The 26,678-nt window shown below is 41.8% G+C and overlaps 1 protein-coding gene, 1 non-coding gene and 1 pseudogene across 4 annotated transcripts in view; 1 reads left to right on the forward strand and 2 right to left on the reverse strand.

Annotated features, from left to right (window-relative positions):
* The window catches only part of CEP135 (centrosomal protein 135), an 80,565-nt gene that overhangs the window by 19,637 nt on the left and 34,250 nt on the right, over positions 1-26,678 (reverse strand). For all 3 annotated transcript variants that reach the window (XM_070396308.1, XM_070396325.1, XM_070396315.1), the window contains exons 12-20: positions 24,683-24,835; positions 23,438-23,587; positions 19,879-19,956; positions 14,140-14,291; positions 6,061-6,176; positions 5,838-5,992; positions 5,196-5,251; positions 4,143-4,311; positions 1,732-1,842 (exon numbers count right to left, since the gene is read on the reverse strand). In XM_070396308.1, coding sequence (XP_070252409.1) covers positions 1,732-1,842; positions 4,143-4,311; positions 5,196-5,251; positions 5,838-5,992; positions 6,061-6,176; positions 14,140-14,291; positions 19,879-19,956; positions 23,438-23,587; positions 24,683-24,835 — 1,140 coding nt within the window. The remainder of the gene's footprint in view (positions 1-1,731; positions 1,843-4,142; positions 4,312-5,195; positions 5,252-5,837; positions 5,993-6,060; positions 6,177-14,139; positions 14,292-19,878; positions 19,957-23,437; positions 23,588-24,682; positions 24,836-26,678) is intronic.
* LOC139001475 (small nucleolar RNA SNORA11) lies at positions 10,853-10,981 on the reverse strand. Its single transcript, XR_011470042.1, has one exon. It is a non-coding gene; the product is annotated as a small nucleolar RNA SNORA11 (small nucleolar RNA).
* On the forward strand, positions 14,975-16,208 carry LOC139007175 (small ribosomal subunit protein eS6-like; annotated as a pseudogene).

Below are 26,678 nucleotides of genomic sequence, written 5' to 3' on the forward strand. Positions count from 1 at the left end.
GGTAGAGCCATAACCTTCCTGTCGGCCCTGCCCTGAGTGTGACTGTGGTGGCGCCCCAACCCCCTGATCGGCCCTGCTCTGTGGATGATAGAGGGTGGCGTCCCAACCCCCTGATCCGCCCTGCTCTGTGTGTGACAGGGGGCGGTGCCCCAACTCCCCTATCGGCCCTACTCTGTGAGTGACAGGGGGGAGCTCCTCAACCCCCTGATGGGCCATGCTCTGTGCGTGACAGGGGGGAGCTCCCCAACCCCCTGATGGGCCCTGCTCTGTGCGTGACAAGGGGGAGCTCCTCAACCCCCTGATCGGCACTGCTCTGTGTGTGACAGGGTACGGAGCCCCAACCCCCGTGATGGGCCCTGCTCTGTGCATGACAGGGGGCAGTGCCCCAACCCCCTGATCCTCCCTGCTCTGTGTGTGACAAGGGGCGGTGCCCCAACTCCCCTATCGGCCCTACTCTGTGAGTGACGGGGGGAGCTCCTCAACCCCGATTGGCCCCACTCTGTGTGTGACAGTGGGGAGCTCCTCAACCCCCTGATCGGCACTGCTCTGTGTGTGACAGGGTACGGAGCCCCAACCCCCCTGATGGGCCCTGCTCTGTGCATGACAGGGGCAACGCCCCAACCCCCTGATCTGCCCTGCTCTGTGCGTGACAGGGGGTGGCGCCGCAACTTCCCTATCGACCCTGCCTTGAGTGTGACAGGGGGCGGTGCCCCAACCCCCCAATCGGCCCTACACTTAGCGTGACTAGGGGTGGCATCGCAACCTCCCGAACCGCCCTGCTCTGTGCATGACAGGGGGCAGTGCCCCAATATTACAATCGGCCCTGCTCTGAGCGTGACCAGGGGCTGCACCTAGGGATTGGGCCTGCCCTCTGCCACCCGGGAGCAGGCCTAAGCCAGCAGGTCATTATCTCCTGAGGGGTCCCAGACTGCGAGAGGGTACAGGATGGGCTGAGGGACCCCCTTTTTCCCCCGAGTGCACAAATTTTTGTGCACCGGGCCTCTAGTCTATAATAAAAGCAAAATATGCTAATTAGACTGGGCAGCCAAACAACCTTCTGAACATCCTTCTGGATGACCTTTTGGATGAAGTTGCCGTGGCGGGGGCGAGCCAGAGGTGGTTAGGGGCGATCAGGCAAGCAGTTAGGGGCAATCAGGCAAGCAGGCAGAGGAGTTAGGGGCGATCAGGCAGGCAGGCAGAGTGGTTAGGGGCAATCAGATAGAGGTTGTTAGGGGTCATCATGCAGGCAGATTGAGTGGTTAGGGCGATCAGGCATGCACGCAGGCAGGTAGGTGAGTGCTTAGGAGCCAGCAGTCCCGTATTGCAAGAGGGATGTCCAACTGCCGGTTTAGGGCAAAATTACTGTGTTTTACAGATGCATGATACATTTTAATTATTCTTACTTCTAGTTGGATTAATTTATTTATAGCAGGGGTGGAGAATATCCAGCCCATGGGCCATTTATGGCCGGCCAAATAATTTGAGCTGGCAGTCGGACATCCCCCAATGGGTCCCAGATTGTGAGAGGGTGCAGGCCGTGCTGAAGGACCCCACCCCCCCGTGCATGAATTTTGTACACCAAGCCTCTAGTACTAAATAAGATCTGTAGGGAAATATAAAGAGACAGTAGGCAAGACTTCTAATCTCATATGTTAATAATCTAATAGAAGAGGCAGAATAAAGAAACATAAAAAATCAGTCTTAAATCAAACCTAGATAGTGCCTTTTTACCTTAGCAGCCATTAAGCTCTCCCATCGTGACACCTCCGTTATGTAATTATGAACTCTACTCTTCATTTCTTCTTTTTCTTGCACCGCTGCTTCCAATTCCAGTGAGATTTCCTATAAATTAGAAAATTGAAGGCAAATCTAAAGTGAACATAACATCTAATGAGTTCTATTTCTATTCAAATGGCTACTTTTGAATTTGGGGAACAAGAGAGAGTAGGAAAAAAGAAAAACTGTTCCTTAGTATTGCTTGCACTTATTTTTCCTGACCTTAACTTTTTTTGTTGTTGTTAATCCTCACCTGAGGCTATTTTTTTTCCATTGATTTTTAGAGATAGTGGAAGATAGAGGTAAAAAGAGGGAGAGAAACATTGATGTGAGACTTCCAATCTCATCCTATATAATGAAGAGGTAATATGCAAATTAACCCTCACACCCTCACAAGATGGCTGCCTACGACCAGGATGGCAGGGGGGTTAGTAAGGGACGACCAAACGACTAAACAAGCAGGCTGCATGGGGCGACCAGGCCAGCGGGGGGGCCGTGAGGGGCGAACGAGCCAGCTGGGGGGGGGGGGGGGCGTGGTTGGGGGCAATCAGGCCAGTAGGGGGGACAGTTGGAGGTGACCAGGCCGGCAGGGGGGGGCAGTTAGGGGCAACCAGGCTGGCAGAGGGGGGCAGTTGGAGGCGATCAGGCCAACGGGGGGCGGGGGGGGGTGGAGTGCAGTTGGGGGCAACCAGGCCAGCAGGGGGGGCAGTTGGGGGAAACCAGGCCAGCAGGGGGGGCAGTAAGGGGTGACCAGGCCAGCAGGGAGGGGGCAGTTGGGGGTGACCTGACTGGCAGCAGGAGGCAGTTAGGGGAGACCAGGTTGACAGGAGGGGCAGTTAGGGTGATCAGGCTGGCACACAGAGGCAGTGAGGGACGATCAGGCTGGCAGAGGGGGGCAGTTAGGGGCAACCAGGCAGGCAGGCGAGCAATTAGGAGCCAGTGGTCCAGGATTGTGAGAGGGATGTCCCGGATTAGAGAGGGTGCAGGCTGGGCTGAGGGGGACCCCCCCCCCACCCCCGTGCACGAATTTCGTGCACCAGGCCTCTAGTATGTTATTAATCTAATAGATTGGTTGCCTCCCACACAAGCCCAGACCAGGGCTGGGATCGAACCTGCAACCCAAGTATGTGCACTTGACCAGGAATCAAACCTGAAAGCCTTTGGTATGCAGCCCAACACTCTAACCACTAAACACCACTAGCCAGGGCCAATCTTGACTTTTTAAAAAATATATATATTTTTATTGATTTCAGAGAGGAAGGGAGAGGGAGAGACAGAAACATCAATGATGAGAGAGAATCATTGATCGGCTGTCTCCTGCATGCCCCACATTCCCCACATTCCCGCAACCGGGGCATGTGCCCTGACTGAGAATTGAACCATGACTTCCTGGATCATAGGTCAGCACTCAACCACTGAGCCACACTGGCAAGGCTGATCTTGACTTTTAACCAAATATTACCACATACCTCCTACAACATTCCTAATCATGTATCTGGTCAAATGTTGGCATTGAAAAAAATTCATGTAACAGCAATATGCTTTAAATGGAATAATGTTGAAAGAAATTTACAAAAACAAAACAAAATATTTACAATAGGAAAATTATTGGTCTTCTGGGTATAACCCTTTAATAAACCAGCACAAACAAAAATAATACCTTTAAGTATTTGACATTCTAAATTATTCATTAATTTACTTATACCTGTAAATCAGGAGTGGGGAACCTTTTTTCTGCCAAGGGCCATCTGGATATTTATATTATCATTCACAGGCCATACAAAATTATCAACTTAAAAATTAGCCTGCTATATATGTGTATATATATATTTTTTTAGCCTGCTATATTTGGTCAAATATTTAATTAACTCACCCCTATTCCTTGGCAGGGCCAGATCAAATTATTTTGCGGGCCTTAAATGGCCCACAGGCTGGATGTTCTCCACCACTGCTGTAAATAAATTAAGCCGACTAGAAGTAAGAATAATTAAAATGTATCATGGGTCTTTAAAACATAGTAACTTTGCCCTGGAAGTGATTCTGAGGTCCTCACACAGTAGGGTGATAACAATGTCTGCCATCTAGAGTAAATACCATGTTACCAGCTATAGTTCTTACAATAAAGACCAAAATAGTGAGGAGACCACGGTTGTACCCATTAGGCATCCTGTGATATATAGCAGCATTTTAAACCACACTTTAAAAAAATCTTATAAACATCATTATCCTTAAAGAATTATTAATGTTGATATTTATATTATTAAAATTTAAAAAGCATATTTAAAGCTTTACAATATAGCAAACAAAGAATATTCTGTAAAACTGTATACTGTAAAACTACTTAAGTTCATGCATTGTATTCATACTTGGTTTTCTCTTGCCATTGTAGCCAGATCATCTTGTAATCTTCTATTTTCCTTACAAGATATTTCTTTAGATCTTCCTACATCATTGAGTTCTTTGTTAGTTGCATCAAGCTGGCGCAGGAGGCTGTTTATCTCACGGTCCCGATTAGTTAGAGTTTCCTTTAGTTGGCTGTGACACGAGTGATGTAAAAATAAAAACTAAGCTTTTTTAATAATTTAGTTCATTTAAAAGAAAACTGTTTCACTCTGAATTAAGTATATTAAGAACACAAGAAATTATAAATACTGCATTAAGATACTGATTAATTAGGTAAAGGAGACATTTTAGCTCTCTACCAATCATTATGAGCAATTGAAGTCATAAAATAAATTATTATTCTAAAAGTCAAGTAAAAACAGAAGACTTTCAAGTATTAGGAGAGTCATTTGGTAAGTAATAAAATAATAACAGATTCTATTGGCAAATATTTATTTAATGGTTAAGTTCCCACTATTATCTATAATAATAAAAGCTAATTAGACTGGACAGCTGGACAACCTTCCGGACAAAGCCAGGACTCCGAGGGCCAATGCAAGCCGCTGTGGCTGTGGGGGCCAAGCCCCTTGCATGAATTTCGTGCATTGGGCCTCTAGTATAATATAAAAGGGTACACAGAATAAACATAATTAGTGACTTTTGTCTTGAAGAGACTACACATAAAATATAAAATTTTTTTCAAGATAGGTTTAGACTTAGAATAAATTCATGACTGGCTACTACTAAAGTAATCTATATTTTAATAATTAGGGCCTGCATAGGGTAGTTATAATAAAAACAAAGAGCAAGTAGCATGTAAAAAAATAGTAAGACATAGTGCTTAGATGTGGATGATAAAAGATGGCACAAGTTAAAGATAATATAACATTTTCATGCAAAAGACTGAGAAAATAATGCTGCTGTCATTGGCAAAAATAGAAAAATGGAACTGTAACTATTGACAGATGCTACTTAAATAGAGCTGCATTCACCAAAAATTTCAAAAGAAGATGGATGCCATTACACTGATTACTTACTTCAGAGAAGATTCATACTCTGAGAACGTTATCTTCATCTGAGCAATAGCTTTTTCCTAGAGAAATTAAAAAAATATATAAGATTCTAAACAATTTATATAGAAATGTCTTTAGTTGAATTTATACAATTTATCACATTTACTCAGTTCAAATCCAATTATATAACTTACTAGAGGCCCGGTGCACGAATTTGTGCACGGGTGGGGGGGGGGGCCGATCAGAGGCGGGGGCGGCTGGGGGAGAGGGGCCGCGGGCGGTTGGCCGGCTGGCCCCGCCCCTTGTCAAACTCCTGGTCGAACTACCGGTCAAGGGGACAATTTGCATATTAGCCTTTTATTATATAGGTGCTATAAATGAAAGCTCTATGTCCCAACTGGATTTCAAGAATAGCATGTTTCTATTCACACTAAGAACTTAAATTGTTTCCTTAAGTTTGCTGTAATCACATCTGATAAAATTATATTCTAGAAATAGAAATTCTGAAGATTCAACTTACTGAGATAAAATGAAATTCAAACATATTAGAAGATATGGCCTGGGTCTTAACTTATACATGGGCGATAAGAACTGCATACTTGAAACAGAGAATGAAATAATCTTTTCTGTTCAGATGCTGGATAATAATATTTAACAAGCACATACTTTATTAGCAAGGTTTTCTTGCAAGTTTGCAATCTGTTCTGTCTTCTCATCTACAGTCTCCTGAAGGAAATCTTTTTCTTTATCAATAACACCAATGGTCTTTTTCATGACATGAGCCTCTTGATCCTGTGAAGTCATCTTAAGGTGTAGTTTACCTATAAATGAAATGTTTGTTAGCCAAAGCAAATTAGGATTAGCAAAAACAAAATTTAAAAACAATTACCTATATTTTCCTCCAGCATTTTAATTTGTGCTTCGGCTGATTCAAGTTCATCTCTTTGGATGGAAAGTCGGTGCTGATAATCATCAAGTGACCGCTGTAGCTGCTCATTTACTATCCTAAAGAATCAGTGGACAAAAACAAATGGTATTCTTTATCTCTGGTAGAAATAATTTTTAAAAGGTGAGAGATCTCAAAAAATATTTTTCTTATTTTTAAAATTTTTTTATTTCTTAAAGCTCTTCCAGTATAATTAATGGCATTATATATTATTTCTCGCCATCCACCATTCTTCTTCGAAATGGTTCATCTTCCTAAAAATAATCCTATCTAATAATATAGAAACATGGTAATTAACTGTAACTTCGCTACCCTTCCCATTGGCTAATCAGGGCGATATGCAAATTAACTACCAACCAAGATGGCGGCCGGCAGCCAGGCAGCTGAAGCGAACAGGAGGCTTGCTTGCTCCAGTGATGGAGGAAGCCAAGGTTCCTCGCCTGCCGCTGCCGGCCTCTGAGCTGCAGTATAAGAAACAATGTTGCAAATATAGAAGCTAAACAAAGCCCAGAAACCTGCTTTCAGCCGGCCGGCCCCGGAGCTAGAGCTGAAACAGTGTTACAACTATAGAACCCAAACAAACCCAGATACCTGCTTTCAGCAGCTGAGGTCTCAGAGCTGGAGCCGAGCCTCAGAGCTAAAGCCGGCTCTCAGTTCCAGTGACAGCCATAGAAGGTAAATAAATCCCAGAATAAAAAAGAAAAAGAAAAAAAGGAGAGGTTGGCCAGGCACCCAAGCAGAACCCCCACCCTGATACAGGACACCCTTCAGGGCAAACCAGCCGGCCCCCACCCATGCACCAGGCCTCTATCCTATATAGTAAAAGGGTAATATGCCTCCCAGCACCGGGATCAGTGGAGCCGCGAGGCCTCCCGAACCTGGAATCAGCGGAGCCGCGAGGCCTCCCAGCACTGGGATCAGTGGATCCGCGAAGCCTCCTGGCCCCTGGAGCAGTGTGACAGGGGGCAGCGCCCAAACCCCCTAATCACCCTGTGGCTCTGTGTGTGACAGGGTGCGGGGCCACAACCTCCCTATCCGCCTTGCTCTGTTCATGACAGGGGAAGGCGCCCCAACCCCCCGATTGGCCCTGCTCTGTGTGTGACAGGATGCGGTGTCCTAACCCCCCCATGGGCCCTGCTCTGTGTGACAAGGTAGAGCCCAACCCCCTTATCGGCCCTGCTCTGTGCCTGATAGGGGGGAGCTCCCCAACCCCCTGATCAGCCCTGCTCTGTATGTGACAGGATGCTCACCCCGCCCCCCCCATGGGTCCTGCTGTGTGTGTGATGGGGTAGAGCCGCAACCCCCCATCGGCCCTGCCCTGAGTGTGACAGGGGGCGGTGCCCCAACTCCCCTATCGGCCCTACTCTGTGCTTGACAGGGGGGAGCTCCCCATCCCCCTGATGGGCCCTGCTCTGTGCATGACAGGGGGCAGCGCCCCAACCCCCTGATGGGCCCTGCTCTGTGCGTGACAGGGGGCGGCACTGCAACCTCCCAATCGGCCCTACCCTGAGCGTGAGTAGGGGTGGCATCGCAACCTCCCAATCCGTTTTGCTCTGTGCATGACAGGGGGTGGCACCCCAACTCCCCAATCGGCCCTGCTCTGAGCCTGACCAGGGGCTGCACCTAGGGATTGGGACTGCCCTCTGCCACCCGGGAGTGGGCCTAAGCCAGCAGGTCGTTATCTCCCGAGGGTTCCCAGACTGTGAGAGGGCACAAGTGGGGCTGAGGGACACCCCCCCCCCCCCCCCAGTGCACAAATTTTTGTGCACTGGGCCTCCAGTATAGTATAAAAATCAAGTTAATGTGTAGTCTTTTCTAGAGGTTTCCCGGTAGTTTTAACTCATCTCAGTTTCCTAATATCAACCCTCCTCCTCTTAAAATCTATTTCCAATAGTAGAGGCAAAAAGAAAGTCTTGTTTTTACAGAATGGCCTGGCACTTAAAAGGATTACCCATGTGAGTCCTGACCATCCAGTCCAGTGAGCTTTTAATTTTGCTTCCTTTTCTGACTTTTTTTGGCAGGTAATTGGAGGTCATAGTAAACTGGGAAAGTAGGCATTTATTGTAGTGCAATAAAGATTTAAGACTAAAGATTGGTTTCAGGGAGCAAAATAAAGGATGTACAGAGCAAGTAAAGACAATTTCAGAGTAATCTCATCCTGATTTAGTAAGATTATTTGTCAGAAGTAACAAGAACTTGCTGTCTTGTGATAGACACTTTGGAATGCTTTTAGCCCTGGCCTACCAGTTCTTAACCCCAACATGCTGGAAAGACAAAACTCCCACCTCAGGCTATTTATTGGGGATTCCCACAGGTTCCTTTTAGGGTTTGCCTGAGGATATGACAGGGAAGAAGATACCAAGCGTAGCTTAGGTTAGAACTGCCTAATGGGGAGGAGGTCTGGATTTTGAAACCACTAGTAAGATAGAACAGCTCCTTGAAAATGAAGTTTTACTGGCCATACTGAGGTGTTCTGAAAGATGAAAGACATGACACATTCTTCTAATGGCAAGTGAATGATGACCCAGAGGAAGGAGAAAAGTCAAGTTGAGGATGACTTCTTTAGAACTGTACAACCAAATAGAACCCAGTAAGAAAGATTCTATGGTCAAGAAATTTTATTCCATAAAATTATCTGAGTCCAGATGACTCCACTATATTCAATCTGTTCTTAAAGCTACAGCTATTGCTCTGAGGGATATAACCACAGGACGTATTCATTGTATTGATACTTTTATATATTAGCTCACTTATTCCTAGAACAGTTCCAAAATTAAAGCTATTGTCTCCATTTTATAGAAAAATAATAACTTGTCCAAGGTGACAAGAAAAGATGTAAATCTAGTCTAACTTGATATCAGTGGTTTTTCTACTACATCAACATTGCCTTCTATAAGAATACAGGGAGACCAACATCTTATGTGGAAGGGAAAATGTCTACCAATAAGTTATACAGAGTCCTTTTAAAAACAGAATGGCCCACAGCATCCCAAGTAGTTGGCTGTGCTTGAAATTCTAAGTAGAAATGTAAAGACCTCTTTACATCTTAGTTTATTAGCAGAGTTAATTCCTAATGAAAGCCAGGTTAATAAAGTAACATCTTGGTTATACAGGAAGTCCTTGGTGAGTCCTAAATATAGCTTTGTCTTTCATATTCTAGTGTAGACAGGGAAGGGGACAAAAGAAATTCTATACCAGATCTGGACGTAACTTTTATAAAAGAAGTATTGCTGCTAAGATAAAAGTCTCCATGCCCAGCCGAAGTGGCTAGAGCGTCAGCTGAGGACCAAAGGATTCGATTCCAGTCAAGGGCACATACCTCGGTTGCAGGCTCCTCCCCGGTCCAGGCCCAGGCCCTGGTTGGGGTGCATGCAGGAGGCAACGAATCAATGTGTTTCTCTCAAATCGATATTTCTGTCTTTCCCTCTCTCTTCCATTCTCTAAAAATCAATGGAAAAATATCCTCAGGTGAGGATTAAAAAAATGAATAAAAATTTTAAAAGGTCTTCTTAATGAAAGAACTGAGGTATAGTATAAAGTTCATTGTGAAGAACAGCTGAATGACTATCATATTATTTGTTCATCATGGTGTCTGGAAAGGAAATTTTGAGAACTAAGTTATTAGTAAAACAATCAATTTCTTGGCTTTGAAAGTGCTATAAACACAGCAAAGGGAAGTGATGACTTCCCACCAGAAAGTAAATCAATAAAACTTCACTTATAATCACAGTTCTAGCTCTCTACTACCCATGTGGCTGAATAGGCCCATCTCTCTGAGCCTCAATTTCCTCAGTTATATTATACTAGAGGCCCGGTGCACGAAATTCATGCACAGGTAGGGTCCCAAGGCCTGGCTGGCGATCAGGGCCGATGTGTGGGGCGACTGGTGGGGCAATCGAGAGGGTACCCACTGGTACCCACCTTGGCTGGCCTGGCGCCACCCATCCACTGGCCCCGCCCTCCACCGCCAGTCGCCTCCCTCTGCAGAGTGACTGGCAGGACGATTGGGGAGCCCCTGCTGGCACCTGCCTTGGCTGGCCTGGTGATGCCTGCTTGCTGACCCCACCCCCCGCCCAGTCGGGGCCTGCGGGTTGGGGGCAGCTCCTACTTTGAGTGTCTGCCCTCTGATGGTCAGTGCGCGTCATAGTGACCAGTCGTTCCACCATTCCGTCAACTTGCATATTAGCCTTTTACTATATAGGATTACACTAGAGGCCCGATGCATAAAATTCATGCACTTGGAGGGGGGGCGGTCCCTTAGCCTGGCATGCACCCTCTCACAGTCCAGGAGCCCTTGGGGGATGTCCACCTGCCACGGAGGCAGGAGAGGCTCCTGCCAACGCTGCTGTGCTCACCAGCCATAAGCCAGGCTTCTGGCTGAGCAGTGCTCCCTCTGTGGGAGCACATTGACCACAGCTGCTGCGTTGAGCGTCTGTCCCCTGGTGGTCAGTGCACATCATAGCGACCAGTCATTCCACCGTTCAGTCGACTTGCATATTAGCCTTTTATTATATAGGAGGATAACATGGAGGTATTCATGCTTTCATTTTAGAGGGCAAAGTAATTACTTCCCTTCATAATGAGAAGCATCTTAAAGGGTCCTTTATTCATAAAAAGTGCTCAAGTTCTAATATGGAGCTGAAGTTCCATCTAAGGGTAGGCTGGAATTCTAACGGCCTATTAGAAGAAACAGAGACTGATATGGTTTACCTGTTTTATTAAATTTTTTTTTTTAATGTATAGGGCATAATGTCACAGGAAGGTCATAGTATTCTGCCACCTGTGAGGAGTAAGCCCAAGTTGCTGTTGGATGTGTTAATCACAGAGGAGTCATTCTTCAGGCACTCTGCTCTCTCCACATCCAACCTGTTTTATTTTAGATGTCTCTAACAGTCTATGGTTATGGCCCACCACTTAACATTTTTGCTATAAGGCAATTTTGCTCTACCCAGGAAAGATGGTCTTAGCCCCTCAGGGGATGCTAGCCATCCTCTGGAGCTGGGGTCAGTAAACTTTTTTTTTGTAAAAGGACAGAGTATTTTAAACAATGTGGGCCAGGTAGTCTCTGTTGCATGTACTCAATCCTACCTTTGTAGCACAAAAACAGCGATAGATAACATATAAATGAAGGAGTGTGGTTGTGGTTCAATACAACTTATAGGCACTGAAATTTGAACTTCATATAATTTTTAGGTTACAAAATATTAATCTTGTATTGAGATCTTTTTCAATCATTTAAACATGTAAAAACCATTCCTGGCACTTGGGTTTTAACAAAAATTGGTAGCAGGCCATACCTTGCCAGCACCTGCTAAAATTCAAGGGAGAACACAGTCATTTGGTTATAAAATGGAATTTTGTATTATGTCCTCTGGTGCTGTACCAAGAAACCAAACCAAAGATCCTCTACTTGGACAATTAAAAACTATGCTTGATATAGTCCTGTTTGGTGAAAAGCAACTGGTGGCACTGAAACTTGGTGAGAAACGCCTGACTCAGGATTGAAAAGAAAAGATGGGTCCACCAAATGGATGGGAAGGAACCTGTGATTCCTCTATCTAAGCATCAGCTTCTTAAATGTCTTCATGTCAAGAGAACTTGATGTGGTTAAAGGGGTAGCAAGATCTCTATTAACCACATTAAAAGTGGCATGAGGTTTGACTAGTGTGGCTTTGCTTCCGTAGAGTGCTTGGCACTACAGTTTGTATTGAGTTCAGCTTTGGATTTGGACCTGACGGCTTGAACTCATGGTTCTATCAATGTTTACTGATATGGAGAACGGGATTGACATACTTTCCTCAGAAGCAAGATAAGTCAGATTTGCCGAAACCGGTTTGGCTCAGTGGATAGAGCGTCGGCCTGCGGACTGAAGGGTCCCGGGTTCGATTCCGGTCAAGGGCATGTACCTGGGTTGCGGGCACATCCCCGGTGGGGGATGTGCAGGAGGCAGCTGATCGATGTTTCTCTCTCATCGATGTTTCTGGCTCTCTATCCCTCTCCCTTCCTCTCTGTAAAAAATCAATAAAATATATTAAAAAAAAAAAAAAAGATAAGTCAGATTTTTCTGTCAGAGCAAAACAAAGTTATGGAATCACCCCTAGATGAGGAAAGTAGCAGATTGAGCTCACCAGAGAAAAGGGGATTAGTATATCAAAGAAAACACCAAAGGAGCTATAGGCCAGGATAACCAAGAGAAGGAACTGAAAGCTCTGCGCTAAGTGCCTAAGACTGTGAAGGGCCTTCTGTGAGGAAAGAAAAGGAGATTGTGGCCATAGTCTGAAGCACAAACCAAAATGGAATAAATGCCAGATCCAGTCAGCTGCTGGACAAAAAGGGGGAAGGGTAGCCTAGTAGTTCTGCGTGACAAAAATATACCATGGTACTTGTACTTTGGATTTGAATATAGACATGAACCAGAAGAAGTGGGGGGTGGTCCATTCAAGTAGCTCTCCTGCATAGGATGTATGCAGAGCTTGCAAAAAGGGGGGGGGGGGGGGGGGGAGCAGCTTCTATTTTAGTTCTTTACCTAATGTTTAACTTATCAAGTCTTGTAGTCAAATAGCAAAGAACAAAAATTTAAGATGCCCTGTGATTTCCTTCATTAAATGGACACATCTAGCTCTTGGTCTTATTTCATTAAGTTTTGTTTGATAATCAGGAATTCCTTAGGAATATAATCTCAGGCCTTTTCCTAACTATCCTTTTGATTTTCAAATTCTGCTGTTTATTTTACTATAAAATTTTGCAATTCTCAGTGTTTGTATATTAGATCCATGTCTTTTTCGCTCATCATTTCTTTTTATCCTTCTGAGTTCTGAATTCTAGGTGAATTCCTTGAGTTTGTTTTCTACTCCACCAACTCAGTTTTCTGGTATTTCCATTCTGTTCACTAACACTTTCAGTTTTTATTTATCAATCTTTTTCTCTAATTGTCATTACTACAATCCTGTTGGATCTCAAGTTGTTACTACTTCATGACTGATTTACTTTCATATATGCAATGTCATGTTGATGTCTGAAAATCCTTTCCTACTTCTTATTACAAATGTATTTAGAGAAATTATTTCCTCTGATACTTCAGAGTGATGCCCTTCTTCTGACTTGGTATCTTTTAACTTATTGCAAATCCCAGTCCAGAGAAAACCTATCTTCATTGACTGTTTATTTCCTTCAGCCATCTGCATTCTAAATGGACCAATGGCTAACCAACCCAATATCCTAAGGTAAATATTCTGCATTGCTGTATCTTTTTCTCATTTCCACACAAGTCATCCAATCCTGTTGATTTTATGTAAGAAATGTTTCCTAAACCTGGCCTCTGTTCTCTAAGTTCACTGCCACTATTTCAGTTCAGACACATGCTCTCTCATTTGCCATCAGTTTCTTAAGACCCCAAACTCATCTTTCCTATTTCTGCCAAAATTCATTTTTTAAAAAGGCATGCTACTCATGTCACCTCCTGGATTAAAAATCTTTTTGTTCTCTATATTTATAAGATAAAATCCAGACACACTTGGTTATCATACCAACTTCATGACCTGAATCCAACCTATAGATTCAGCCTATTTTTTCATACTGACCTTACCATTTTTCAGACATATCACCATTTTAAACTCTGTATATAAATACTCTGATTTTATATTTCTTTGCAACAGGAAAGATAAGGACAGTGACATAGATAGCAAAAAAATTCTATCATTTTCAGCAATCCTATGCTATAGAGTACAAATGATCTTAAGTATCTGTTAGGGGAATTTTTGAAACATGTAGGTACAAAAAATTGCCTGCAATCATATCAACCTAAGAAAGTCTTTAAAAATACGGATACTCAAAATCTACTCAGATTTATTCGGTGAATAAGAACCTCCAGACTTTTTAAAAGTTCCGCAGGTGATTCTGCTGCAAGGCCAACTTTGGGTACTACTGCAAAAAGGCCTAGTCCAAAAATGCCACCACAACAAACCTCACACAGCCACCAACTTGTTCCCAGAGGTGAAATAACAAAGCATTCAACAAACTTACCTAAGTGAGTTCATCTCTGTTTTATGAAGAGATGAGTCACCAGCCACATGGCTAAGTTTTTGAGCTTGGAATTTTGCTTTGTTCTCTAATGATTCCATTGATTCTTTCATTATTAACATTTTAGACTTTAATTCACAGTTTTCATTTTCAAGCTATAATTTAAATTTTAAAAGTTAATACATACATGTCTTAATTTTATTTTCCTTAAGCATATTTTAATAACACTTCTGGAAGAAAACTAAGGGAAAATAGATTTATTTAAAAGTCCTTTAAAAATCATGTGTACACTTTAGATTCTACCTGTAAGAATAGGCATATACATTTATCTCTCCTTTTCAGTATCATTGAAAGAATGTATACCAAAAAAAGCAAGAAAGGAAGAAAATGAAATATTCATGAAAACAATAAAAAGAGAAAGGGAAACAATTAGCAAAGCAAAAATTTTAAGAAGTATCTAAAAACAAAACAAAACAAAACCAGCACGTGGGTAGGCCTGATTTGAAGAAAAATCATATCAGAAAATACTGTAACCCAAACACAAATGGGGAAGACATATGAAAAAACTGAAAAATTTTCCTGCAGGGCATAAAACATAACCTGATTTAATGTAAAGACACACATGTTTCTGAATGGAAATACAATACTGGAAATGTAATACAATTTCCTGAAATAACTATAAATTCAATGAAATTTTAACAAGAATCCTAACAGAACTGTTTTTAAAATAAGGGGGTGGGTGGCTTAAATTTCATTCTAAAATTCATTTAGGAAAAAAGGAATTTAAGAAAAAACAGCTCTTTCTCATGGCGCCTTGAAGGCAGTCAGCTACTTCAGAATGAAGCTGAACATCTCTTTCCCAGCCACTGGCTGCCAGAAACCCATTGAAGTAGATGATGAACACAAACTTCGTGCCTTTTTTTTTTTTTAAAATATATTTTATTGATTTTTTTACAGAGTGGAAGGAAGAGGGATAGAGAATTAGAAACATCAAAGAGAGAGAAACCTCAATCAGCTGCCTCCTGCACACCCCCTACTGGGGATGTGCCCACAACCAAGGTATATGCCCTTGACCGGAATCGAACCTGGGACCCTTCAGTCCGCAGGCCGATGCTCTATCCACTTAGCCAAACCAGTTAGGGCAAGCTTCGTGCCTTTTATGAGAAGGGCCATAGAAGTTGCTGCTGATGCTCTGGGTGAAGATGGAAGGGTTATGTGGTTCCAATCTGTGGTGGCTATGACAATCAAGGTTTCCCCATGAACCAGTGTGTCTTGATCCATGGCCAAGTACATCTGCTACTAAGGGGGAATTCCTGTTATAGACCAAGGAGGACTGGAGAAAGTGCAATTCTGTTAGGATTGCATTGTGGATGCCCATTTCAGTATTCTCAACTTGGTCATTGTTAAAAAAGGGGAGATGCCCTAGCCAGTATGTCTCAGTGAATAAAGCGTCAGCCAGAGGACCCAGGGGTCTCAGGTTCGATTCCGGTCAAGGGCACATACCTTGGTTGCAGACTCCTCCCCAGCCCGAAACTTGGTTGGGGTTCGTGCAGGAGGCAACCAATCAATGTATTTCTCTCACATTGATGTTTCTCTGTTTTTCCCTCTCTCTTCCACTTTCCCTAAAAATCAGTGGAAAAATATCCTCAGGTGAGAATTAAAAGAAAAAGGGGGGTGGAGGGAGACATTCCTGGTCTCACTGATACTACTGTGCCTTTTTGCCTGGGGTCCAAAAGAGCTAGCAGAATCTACAAACTTTTCAATCTCTCTAAAGAAGATATCCGTCAATATGTTGTGAGAAAACCCCTAAACAAAGAAGGTACGAAACCTAGGACACAGTACCCAAGATTCCGTGTCCTTTTATTCCACGTGTACTGCAACAAGTTGGCATACTGCTCCAAAGAAGCAGCATACTGTGCTAAAAAAAATAAGGAAGATATCACAGAATATGCTAAACTTTAGGCTAAGAGAATGAAGGAGGCCAAAGAAAAACGCCAGAACAGATTGTCAAGAGACGTAGGTTGTCCTCTCTGAGAGCTTCTACCTCCAAGTCTGAGTTTATTCAACAATGAGATTTTCTATGAGGAACAGATAAGTTCAGACATTAAAAAAACGAACCAGGAAAAAATTGGGGTTGGGGAAGAATGCAAGTCGACTTGCCTTATGAGATGTCAAAATAAATTAGAAAGCTACTGTAATTAAAACAGTGTGGATTTCACATAGAAATTGACAAGGAAATACATATACACAGATGTAAATTAGGAACGGGAGAAAATAATAAAAACTTTAAAAACAGAGTTGGAACAGCCACTCATAGTGAAAAAATAGGTAGATTTCTATTTTATTTTATACTGTACAAAAATAAATACAAAATAGAATAATGTACATATAAATTTCAAAACCAAGAAATATTAGTAATAAATATGTCTTCCGGTTAAAACTGTAAACTAACCACATTTTATCTCTCCTCCCTCTGAAAACAGTGCTAAAATGGCAATAAAAGAATAAGAAAGCTATACTATATGCTCATCCTATATAACTAGTCCTATATAATAAAAGGGCAATATGCAAATTGACACTAACGGCGGAACTACCAGGAACGACGGGTCACTATGATGCACACTGACAACCAGGGGGCAGAAGCTCAACACAGGAGCTGCCCCCTGGTGGTCAGTGCACTTCCACAGGGGGTGCTCTGCTCAGCCACAAGCTGGGTTGAAGGCTGCGTGCACAGCAGGGTGGAGGGAGCCTCTCCCACCTCCTCGGCAGTGCTAAGGATGTCCAACTGTGGCAGGTGGACATCACTCAAGGGTTCCCGGGCTGCTAGAGGGATGGCTGACTGCCAGCTTAGGCCTGCTCCCTCAGGAAGCGGGCCTAAGCCAGCAGGTGGACATCCCCCGATGGGGTCCCGGACTTGAGAGGACGCTAGCCGGCCGGGCTGAGGTACCCTCCTGAGTGCACGAATTTTCATGCACCGGGCCTCTAGTAAGTGACTTCAACAACTTGTGGAAGACAAGAGCAGATTGAATAATGACTCAAAATGAAAGATACAATCTAAAGCAATTTCTGAATCTAAAAACTAATGACTTTTGGTGCCAGATAATTCTTTGTTGTGGGGGATGGGAAGGGTGTCCTCTGTATTGTAGGACGCTTAGTAGCCTCCCTGGCCAATACCTACTAGATACAAGCACCTGCTAATTATGACAACCCAAAATTCCCCAGATATTTGCCTCTTAGGAGCACCATTAATCTACAGAGACCACAACAGGAAATACCAATATGCAGCCTGATGATGTATCCAGAAGAAGCTCAGCTCACTGAAGCACCAAGCATTAGGTTGGGGTCAGGAGAAGAATTAACAAGGAGACTGGCTGAAAGTCTATATACTGGGACTCTCACACCCAGATATCTCCCACCTCTTTCTAAAATGTTCTCTTGGAAATAAAGAAAGTAAGAAAAAAAAAAAACACACAAAAAAACATATATATATATACATATATATATATATATATATGTGTATATATATATATATATATATGTATACATATATTAAAAAATCAATAGAAGGGGTTAGAACAGGGGTGGGCAAACTTTTTGACTCGAGGGCCACAATGGGTTCTTAAACTGGACCAGAGGGCCGGAACAAAAGCATGGATGGAGTGTTTGTGTGAACTAATATAAATTCAAAGTAAACATCATTACATAAAAGGGTACGGTCTTTTTTTTTTAGTTTTATTCATTTCAAATGGGCCAGATCCGGCCCGCGGGCTGTAGTTTGCCCACGGCTGGGTTAGAAAATAAAGTAGAGGAAATCTACCAGCTCTGAAGCCTTCATAACTGACAGAACAATTTCTACATCAAGTTTTTCTTTAAAATTATTTGTGATTCTTGGCTCTTTGTTTCCATGCAAATTTTAAAATCTATTGTCATTGTTCACACACACCACCTTCTTGAGATTTCAGACAGACCTACATAAACTTTATAGATCAATTTGGGGAGAATGTACATTCTTTTTATAAACATGAATATCTGTCACCTTTTTGTATAAACCTGATATATATCTCCACTTGTTTGTCTTCTTTAATGTCTTTCAATAAGGTTGCATAATGTTTTCTATAAAGAGCCTGGAAATTTATACACAAATATATTGTATTATTTATCATGCCACTGGAATTCATTGTACATTCTAAATCTGAGGATTCCTATGTTTTATAATTCCTAGAAAATTATCAGCCATCATCTCTTCAACTACTGCCTCTCCTACATTCTATTATATTCTCCTAGAATTCTGACTAAACATCTGTTATACCTTCTTACTTCATTCTCTTAAGACTTTAACTTATTTTATATTTTCTCTTAGTCTCTTTCCAGTGACTTCTAGTACTTATATTTTCCAGTTAATTAACTCTTACTTTCAGTTTCTACACAAGTTGGAGTCACAGGAACCCTTCTATTTGAATAATTAGAAAAAAAAGAAAAGACAAAATATATAAAACAATGGTTTTCAAGACACTGAGCATCAGGCAACGATTAACAGTGACCGAGAGACAAGAAACAAATGAGATGAGCCCTCTGATTGCTCCAGCTTGTTGCCTGAAGAATTTCCAAACTGTGGCACAGGAAAAGGAACCCAGGTGGAGTCTAGTGGTTCCCCTAAGTTCAAAAGACAGGACTGAGAATCAAGGGAGGGGAGGACAAGACGATTAGAGTTTGCAGGGCAGATACTGGAGGAGAGCTGCATAGAGTGAGAGGTCTGGAGTTCTGCAAAGGGTGGCCCTTGAGTATTCAGCTGAGCAGAACTCAGTATAGAGGATGCTATTCAAGGTCAGGGGAAGAACCATCAAAGAATTAGAAGCAACAATACTCAGGACTCATGCAGGGCCTGGAATAGTTCCTGTTCATATCACTCATTTGAAAACAACGTAATTCATGGGGTAACAGGAAGTGTACTCAGAAGGTTTTTGTCTCAGTAGTGAAGCAAAATTAGTTCAATACTAAATGTACTCTGGTCTCACCCAACGAAGCTTAAATGCAAAAGTGAAAAGGATTAAACTACCTCCATCTGACTTAATTGTATCTCAGCACAAACCTCAAGAATATTTATAGTAATCCAGCAACCAAGAAGGTAAAATTCACAATGTCTGACATCCAATTTAAAGGTACTGAGCACGCACAGAGGCATGAAACTACAAACCATGAGGAGAGAAAAAAAAATAACTAATCCAAAGGAGAAAGGAATCAATCAAAGAATTAGTAGACAAATAAAAACAATGACAAAATGAAGCACAGAGACAAAAAAGACCGTCAGAATGCATACCAGTTTGTTCGAAATCCTATTTCTAAAGAGAGCAGTAAGGAATGCAAATGAATTTTACTGTGTACTTTAATCCTTATATTAAATTTTTAACAAGGGCAAAACAATAAGCATAACTAACACTACTGTGTACTTACAATATGTATTAACTCATTTACTCTCCACAAATTAAGTACTAGCACTATTCCTATTTTACAAATAAAAAAATTGAGGGATGGAAAGTTTAAGTACTGCCTACAGGTAATAGGTGATAGAGAGGGATTTGGACCCAAGTAGTCAGTCTTCGTAGTACAGAGTCTATCATTTTTATATAGCTGCTCTAGCATCATACTATTTTGTAATATCAAAAATATACAGTATATTAAGACTATAATTAACATAGTCATTCATACAACATAATATACCCCAAATTAAATTTGATGAATTACCTGGTGATTAACATATGTTAAATGTTCAATAGTTTTCTCTAATTCTGATTTTCCAAAAAGACTCATTTCCTGGAAACTCTGAAAGAGAATTTTATAAAAGATATTTATGCACATTAGATAATACAACAAAATTATGAAAGTAAGCAATGCAAGTCTCCAGTACTATTCTACTTGGTTTTTTTAAATAACAAAATGTTTTAGAAAGAAAATTATTAAACATGAAAAAAACACGATGCTTTTGGTTGAAAAAAACAGCAACACTCTACCTCCATGTGTGATTGTAACAGAAGACACAGATTGGCATAAATTCATTTCTAAAAATTTATATAGATTGATTCATTAGCATAACCATAAAGGGAAAAAAGCCAGCAGGTTAAGTATATTCAGGAGTATGTCCTGAGAACAGAGTGTAAGGGAAATAAAAATGAGATCAGAGAGAGAAAGGAAACAGAATATTGCAGGACTATGCAAGCCACCAGAGCGTGTCCAGCCCATCTTGCTCAGTCCCGATCGCCCAGCAGCAAGCTAACCTACTGGTTGAAGTGTCTGCACCCCTGGTGGTCAGTGAGCAGTTGAGCGGCCTTAGCATATCATTAGCGTATTACGCTTTGATTGGTTGAATGGCCGACCAGACGACCAGAAACTTAGCATATTAGGCTTTTATTATATAGGACTAGAGGCCCGGTGCACAAAAATTGGTGCACTCGGGAGGGTCCCTCAGCCCAGCCTGTGCCCTCTCGCAGTCTGGGACCCCTTGGGGAATGCCCTCCTGCTGGCTTAGGCCCGCTCCCTGGGGGATTGGGCCTAAGTTGGCAGTCAGACATCCCTCTGGCAGCCCGGGAGCCCTTGTGGGATGTCCACTTGCCAGCGGGAAGCAGGCATAGCTTCAGTTGGACATCCTTAGCGCTGCAGAGGAGGCGGGAGAGGCTCCCACCACCACCACTGTACTGGCAGCCATCAGCCAGGCTTGTGGCTGAGCAGAGCTCCCCCTGTGGGAGCACACTGACCACCAGGGGGCAGCTCCTGCATTGAGCGTCTGCCCCCTGGTGGTCAGTGTGTGTCATAGTGACCAGTGATTCCCAGTCTATCTGCTGTTAGGGTCAATTTGCATATTACCCTTTTATTATACAGGATAGAGGCCTAGTGCATGGGTGGGGGCCGGCTGATTTGCCCTGAAGGATGTCCCGGATCAGGGTGGGGGTCCTGCTGTGGTGCCTGGCCAGCCTGGGTGAGGGGCTGAGGGCCGTTTTCAGGCTGGCCAAACCCCTTCAGGGAGGGGGTCCTGCTGGGGTGCCTGGCCAGCCTGGGTGAGGGGCTTATGGCTGTTTGCAGGCTGGCCAAGGCCCTCAGTGGGGACCCTTATCCCATGAGGGTGTGGCCATCCTAGGTGAGGGGCTGATAGCTGTTTGCAGGCTGGCCACAGCCCCTTCAGGGTCGGGGTCCCCGCTGGGGTGCCTGACCAGCCTGGGTGAGGGCCTGATGGCTGTTTGCAGGCTGGCCACAGCCCCCAGCCACCCAAGCTCCCAGTGGAGGCTGGCTGGAAGCATGTATCTGGGATTTATTTAGCTTCTATAATTGAAACTTTGTTGCCTTTTACGAAGGCCACAGCTGGCCAGAGCAGACAGGAAGCTTGGCTTCCTCCATCGCCGGGGCAACCAAGCCTCCTGCTTGCTCCAGCTCCGTGGCTGCCAGCCACCATCTTGGTTGGGTTAATTTGCATATAGTCACTCTGACTGGCTGGTGGGTGTGGCTTGGGCATAGCGAAGGTATGGTCAATTAGCATCTTTGTCTTTTATTAGTGCAGATTACTTTGGGAAGGCAGTATTCCAAAAGACGCAAATTGAAAGTATTCTTTCAGGGTAAAAGTTTAACTGAAATTTTCTGACAAAGAGACTACCCTAATAATGCTTAAATGTTCTTATTCCTAATTGTAGCTGCTAATTTCTAAACATTAATTCAATAACACTTTTTTGGAAGTAAACTATGAACTCCATAATAGTAACATTAACAATTAATACTGAGTTCTTATTGTGTGCTAAGTACTTGCTTTATATACATATTAACGTTTTTTCTGAGATTATAAAAGGAGTTATAAAAGACTGCCCCTAGATATGACATCAAAAAACATAAACAATAAAAAAAATAGATAAATTGGACTTCCTCAAAATTAAAAATTTTTGTGCTTCAATGGATACTATTAAGAAAATTAAGAGATAACACACAGAATGGGTGAAAGTATTTGCAAATTATATCTGATAAAGGGGATTTTATTGATAATATATAAGTACTCTTACAACTTAATAATAATGAGACAAATAACCCAATCTAAAAAAGGGCAAAGGATGATTCTAAACTGACATTTCTCCAAAAAAAGATATACAAATGGCCAAGTAAGTACATGGAAAGATGATCAACATCATTATCCATCAGGAAAATGCAAAACAAAACCACAATAGATAATACTACCCACCAGCATGACAATAATAAAAAAAGACAGACAGTAACAGCATTGGTGAGGATGTGTATACACTGCCGGTGGGAATATAAATGGTACAGCTGCTCTGGAAAACAGCCTGGCAACTGTTAATATGGTTAAATGTAGTCATCAAATGAACCTAGGTATATACCCAAGAAAAGTGAAAACATACATCCACACAAAAAGTTGTACAGGAATATTCATGGCACCATTATTCTTTATAGCCAAAAACCACACAAATGATAAAACAAAATGTTGTCCATCTATATGATGGAATAAAAAAGAATAAAGTATTGAGATATATACTACAACATGAATGAATCTTGAAAACAATATGCTAAATGAGAGAAGCCAGACATAAATACTGCATACTGAATGATTCAATTTATATGAAATGCCCAGAGTAGGCAAATCTGTTTGAGACAAAAAGTAGATTAGTGGTTGCCTCGGTCTGAGGAGGATGGGGGAAATGGAAAACAGCTGATAATGGGTACAGGGTTTCTTTTGAGATAATGAAAATGCTCTAAAACTGATTGATGTGATGGTTGAACAAATGTGTGACTACACTAAAAAGCACTTGAAATGGGTGAAGTGTATGGTGTGTGACTATCTCAATAAAACTGTTTTACAAAAAGAAGATAATATCCCTCCATGTAAGGAACTACCTATTGAAATCAGAAATTAATTATCTTCTATAAAGAACCAGATAAGTATTTTCAGCCTTATGAGCCAGAAACATAGTTTCTGTTTTAACTACTAAATTCTGCAATTGCAGCAAAAAAGACGCCACATAGAACATGCAAATGAATGAGCATCGTATTCTAACAAAATTTACCAATAATGAAATTTGAATTTCAAATATTTCAGGTGTCATAAAATTTTCTTTTGATAGCTTTCCAATGATTTAAAAATGTAAACACCATTCTTAGCTCAAAGGCCATACAAAAACATTGTTTGGATTTAGTTGTACAGTCCCTGACCTAGTTGTACATTCTAAATAGTCACTTCACAGAAAAACATATAAAGACCCCCCCTTTTTCTCAATAAATTGCCTTTCAAAAATAAGTCAATCTTATTACTTACTTTTAACTTGTCTTTTAAAGCTTCCTTTTCTGCTATAACCCTTCTTAAATCAGATATTGCAACTTCTTTTTCCTTTTCCATCAGACTAACATTATGGGAGACTGTGCTTTGGGTGGATTCTTGTCTTAGTGAAGATAATTCTTCCTGAGCCTTAAAAAATTAAAAGATATAAATAAAAAAACACTCTGGATATGCTCCGTTTTTTTTTTAAAAAAAAGGCAAGCTAAACACATGCTACCTTTGCTCTCTTTCCAAATCCCCAGAAATGAGTAAAATGATTAAAGAAATAAGAAGACGACAAGGAGATGGAGGGAAGTGCCAGCCACAAAATTTTAGAAACCAGTTAGCAGATGGATAACTAATAATTAATTAAGCAGACCCAAGAAAGCTGAATCTAAGCCAATGGATCAATTTGTATTGCAGAATCATAAGAAAGTTCCAAAAGGCAAAACAACTTTACAAATTGACCTTTTAACCTGCATGTCCTTCTCCCCATCTTGAAGTAGCAGGATTTCATGGGAGACTGATATGGGAATAAATTTAGGTAATAGATACCATCCCTGCTCAGACTCACTTTGACCTCTGACAACTGAGGCTTTGTAAGTGGGCCAAACTGTATCGATTCCCTCTTCCCTAAAGTTTCCTCATTAGGGCCTAAGTCCTTAATATCTAATTAGTCCCAATAATGGCTGCTACCCACTGTTTGACAAACATATCCCAACATGTCTGCATCCCAAGGATTAACTTGACTCAGAGTCAGTCTAGAAGTAGATTTTCTCGCTAACTGACCTGACAGATAGGCTAGAAAAGAGGAAGACTAAATATGAAAAAATAATAGAAATCTTTGCTTTGGGAACAGGAACACAGTAGAAACTACTACTTACAATTCTAATTATGAAGAAATACCACAGCCCTAACCGGTTTGGCTCAGTGGATAGAGTGTCGGCCTGCGGACTCAAGGGTCCCAGGTTCAATTCCGGTCAAGGGCATGTACCTTGGTTGCAGGCATATACCCAGTGGGTGGTGTGCAGGAGGCAGCTGATCGATGTTTCTCTCTCATCGATGTTTCTAACTCTCTATCCCTCTCTCTTCCTCTCTGTAAAAAATCAATAAAATATATTAAAAAAAACACACAAATACCACAAGGTCTATATATTATAATAATTTAAAAGACATATACTGGTGGTTCCACTATAGTTAACTAGTTCTGTGTAATCTGTTGGTTTAATTATAAAAAGCTCTTACTTCATGATATAAAACACTTAGTTTATCTCTTTCTGCTGTCAATAATTTAACATTGGCCTGTATATCCTCCATATGTTTCTCAAATCTTTCCAGCATATGTTGAAGTTCATCTCTTTCTCTTGTGATCAGATGAATTTCAGAATTGTAATCACCCTGAAACATAAATTAAAAACAGAAGTTATCATTTGTTATAATTATCACCACAAGATTGTCACAAGGATGCTGGTGTTAAGATTGACTGAAAGATGCTAACAGACAAAAAAACCACAAGTTCCTTTAATGTAATTAAGGAACATGATTTTTAATCTTTAATGATAGGAGATGGGAGTGCTCGCAGTATTTGGGCAAATTTCACGGCCTTCAAGTTTCCAGGAAGAGACCCAGTTGCCAATGATACTATTTGATCAGATCTTATCCAATGCTTCAACTGTCATTCTCCTGAAGTTATTTATAGTGGTGGTAACTAAAGTATAATCCTCAGACCAGAAGTATCAGCAACATCTAGGAACTTGTTAGACATGCAAGTTTTGGGGCCCAACCCAGACCTACTTAATCAGAAACACAGGACACAAGGCCCAGTAAATGGCTTATCAAGCCTTCCAGGTGACTCTGGTACATGCTAATAGTGGGAGACCACTAGTTTATAACCCTCTCCAGGGCAAGGACCAGGAGGCACTGTGTGCCTGCTCACCCAGTGCAAGGAACTATAATAGGCTAGAACATTCCTCAGTGTTTTCTGACAATCTAAGATCAATGTCTCAGACACACTAACTCCCAACTGTCCCAGCTTTAAACCAATGTGAGGTCTACCTTTGCAATCAGATAAATATAAATATTTCTACCAGGCAGTATATGTACATTAAGCAACTACTTCCAACATTTAAAACAAGATTATACCCATTATTCGGGTACAATTCAAAATATCCACTATCTTTACAGAAATAATGGAAAACAAAGATAGTAAACAGACTTGGGACTACATTCAGAAGCCCTAGGTAGGGATAATCTGATAATTGGATACACTGAAAAGCATCCTGATCTATGTTACTGAGTATCTACTGTGCACATACCATGTACAACGTGGAGTTGGTAAATAGTAGATATCTGTGAGGTACCCCTCACCTGCAACTCGGAAATGAGTTATCCTCTCAGTTAAATAAGCAAAATCAAAACATAATGGATGAGGTTAGCTATCTGGACACCTTAAAGCAGGGGTCCTCAAACTACGGCCCGCGGGCCACATGCAGCCCGCCGAAAACATTTATCCGGCCCGCCGGGTGTTTTTGCCACCGCTGCCTGTCCTGCTTAGCAGCCGACTCGTCCCGGGCCCACAGTGTGCATGTGTGCAATGTCTGAGGGACAGTGAACTGGCCCCCTGTTTAAAAAGTTTGAGGACCTCTGCCTTAAAGGATAAAATGTCTTACAGGACAAAAGCAGATTAGGATTTGAGGACTCAAGGCTTAAATAACTATAAAAGAAAATCTGTAACCTAAATAACAATATCTCACAGAAAGGAGGTAGTCTGCAGATTTCAGAAAAGAAGCACTCAGTGAAAAAGGATTTGACAGTGTCTTTTCATTATTGTCCAGGTCTCAGCTTAAATGTCACTTTCTCTAAGGTATCCTTCCAAAATCTCCAATCTAATTTAGATCTCCTCTATATACTCTCACAGCCTTCTGAGTCTTTCCGGTATTTTCTTCATCAACACACATTTATTTTTGTGTTAACATATAATTGTTAATAACTCCCTTTTATTACTCCATTGTTTTCAACACACACACACACACACACACACACACACACGTGCACAGTGCTCAAGGTTATGAGGATAACAACTATGTCTTTACCTTGTATCTCTAGAGCCTCAGTACATATCTGTTGAACTGAACATGACTTTCGACCTATACCCGATTTGCTTTGAACCACCAAATAGTGAGGAAATGAAACATTTATTAGGAACTATATTTTATGCTAGACCCTTATGCAAATTACCTCA

The sequence above is a fragment of the Myotis yumanensis genome, unplaced genomic scaffold (assembly GCF_028538775.1).
Source record: "Myotis yumanensis isolate MYYU_CA2020_CCGP unplaced genomic scaffold, mMyoYum1.0.hap1 SCAF_1, whole genome shotgun sequence".
NCBI lineage: Eukaryota > Metazoa > Chordata > Mammalia > Chiroptera > Vespertilionidae > Myotis > Myotis yumanensis.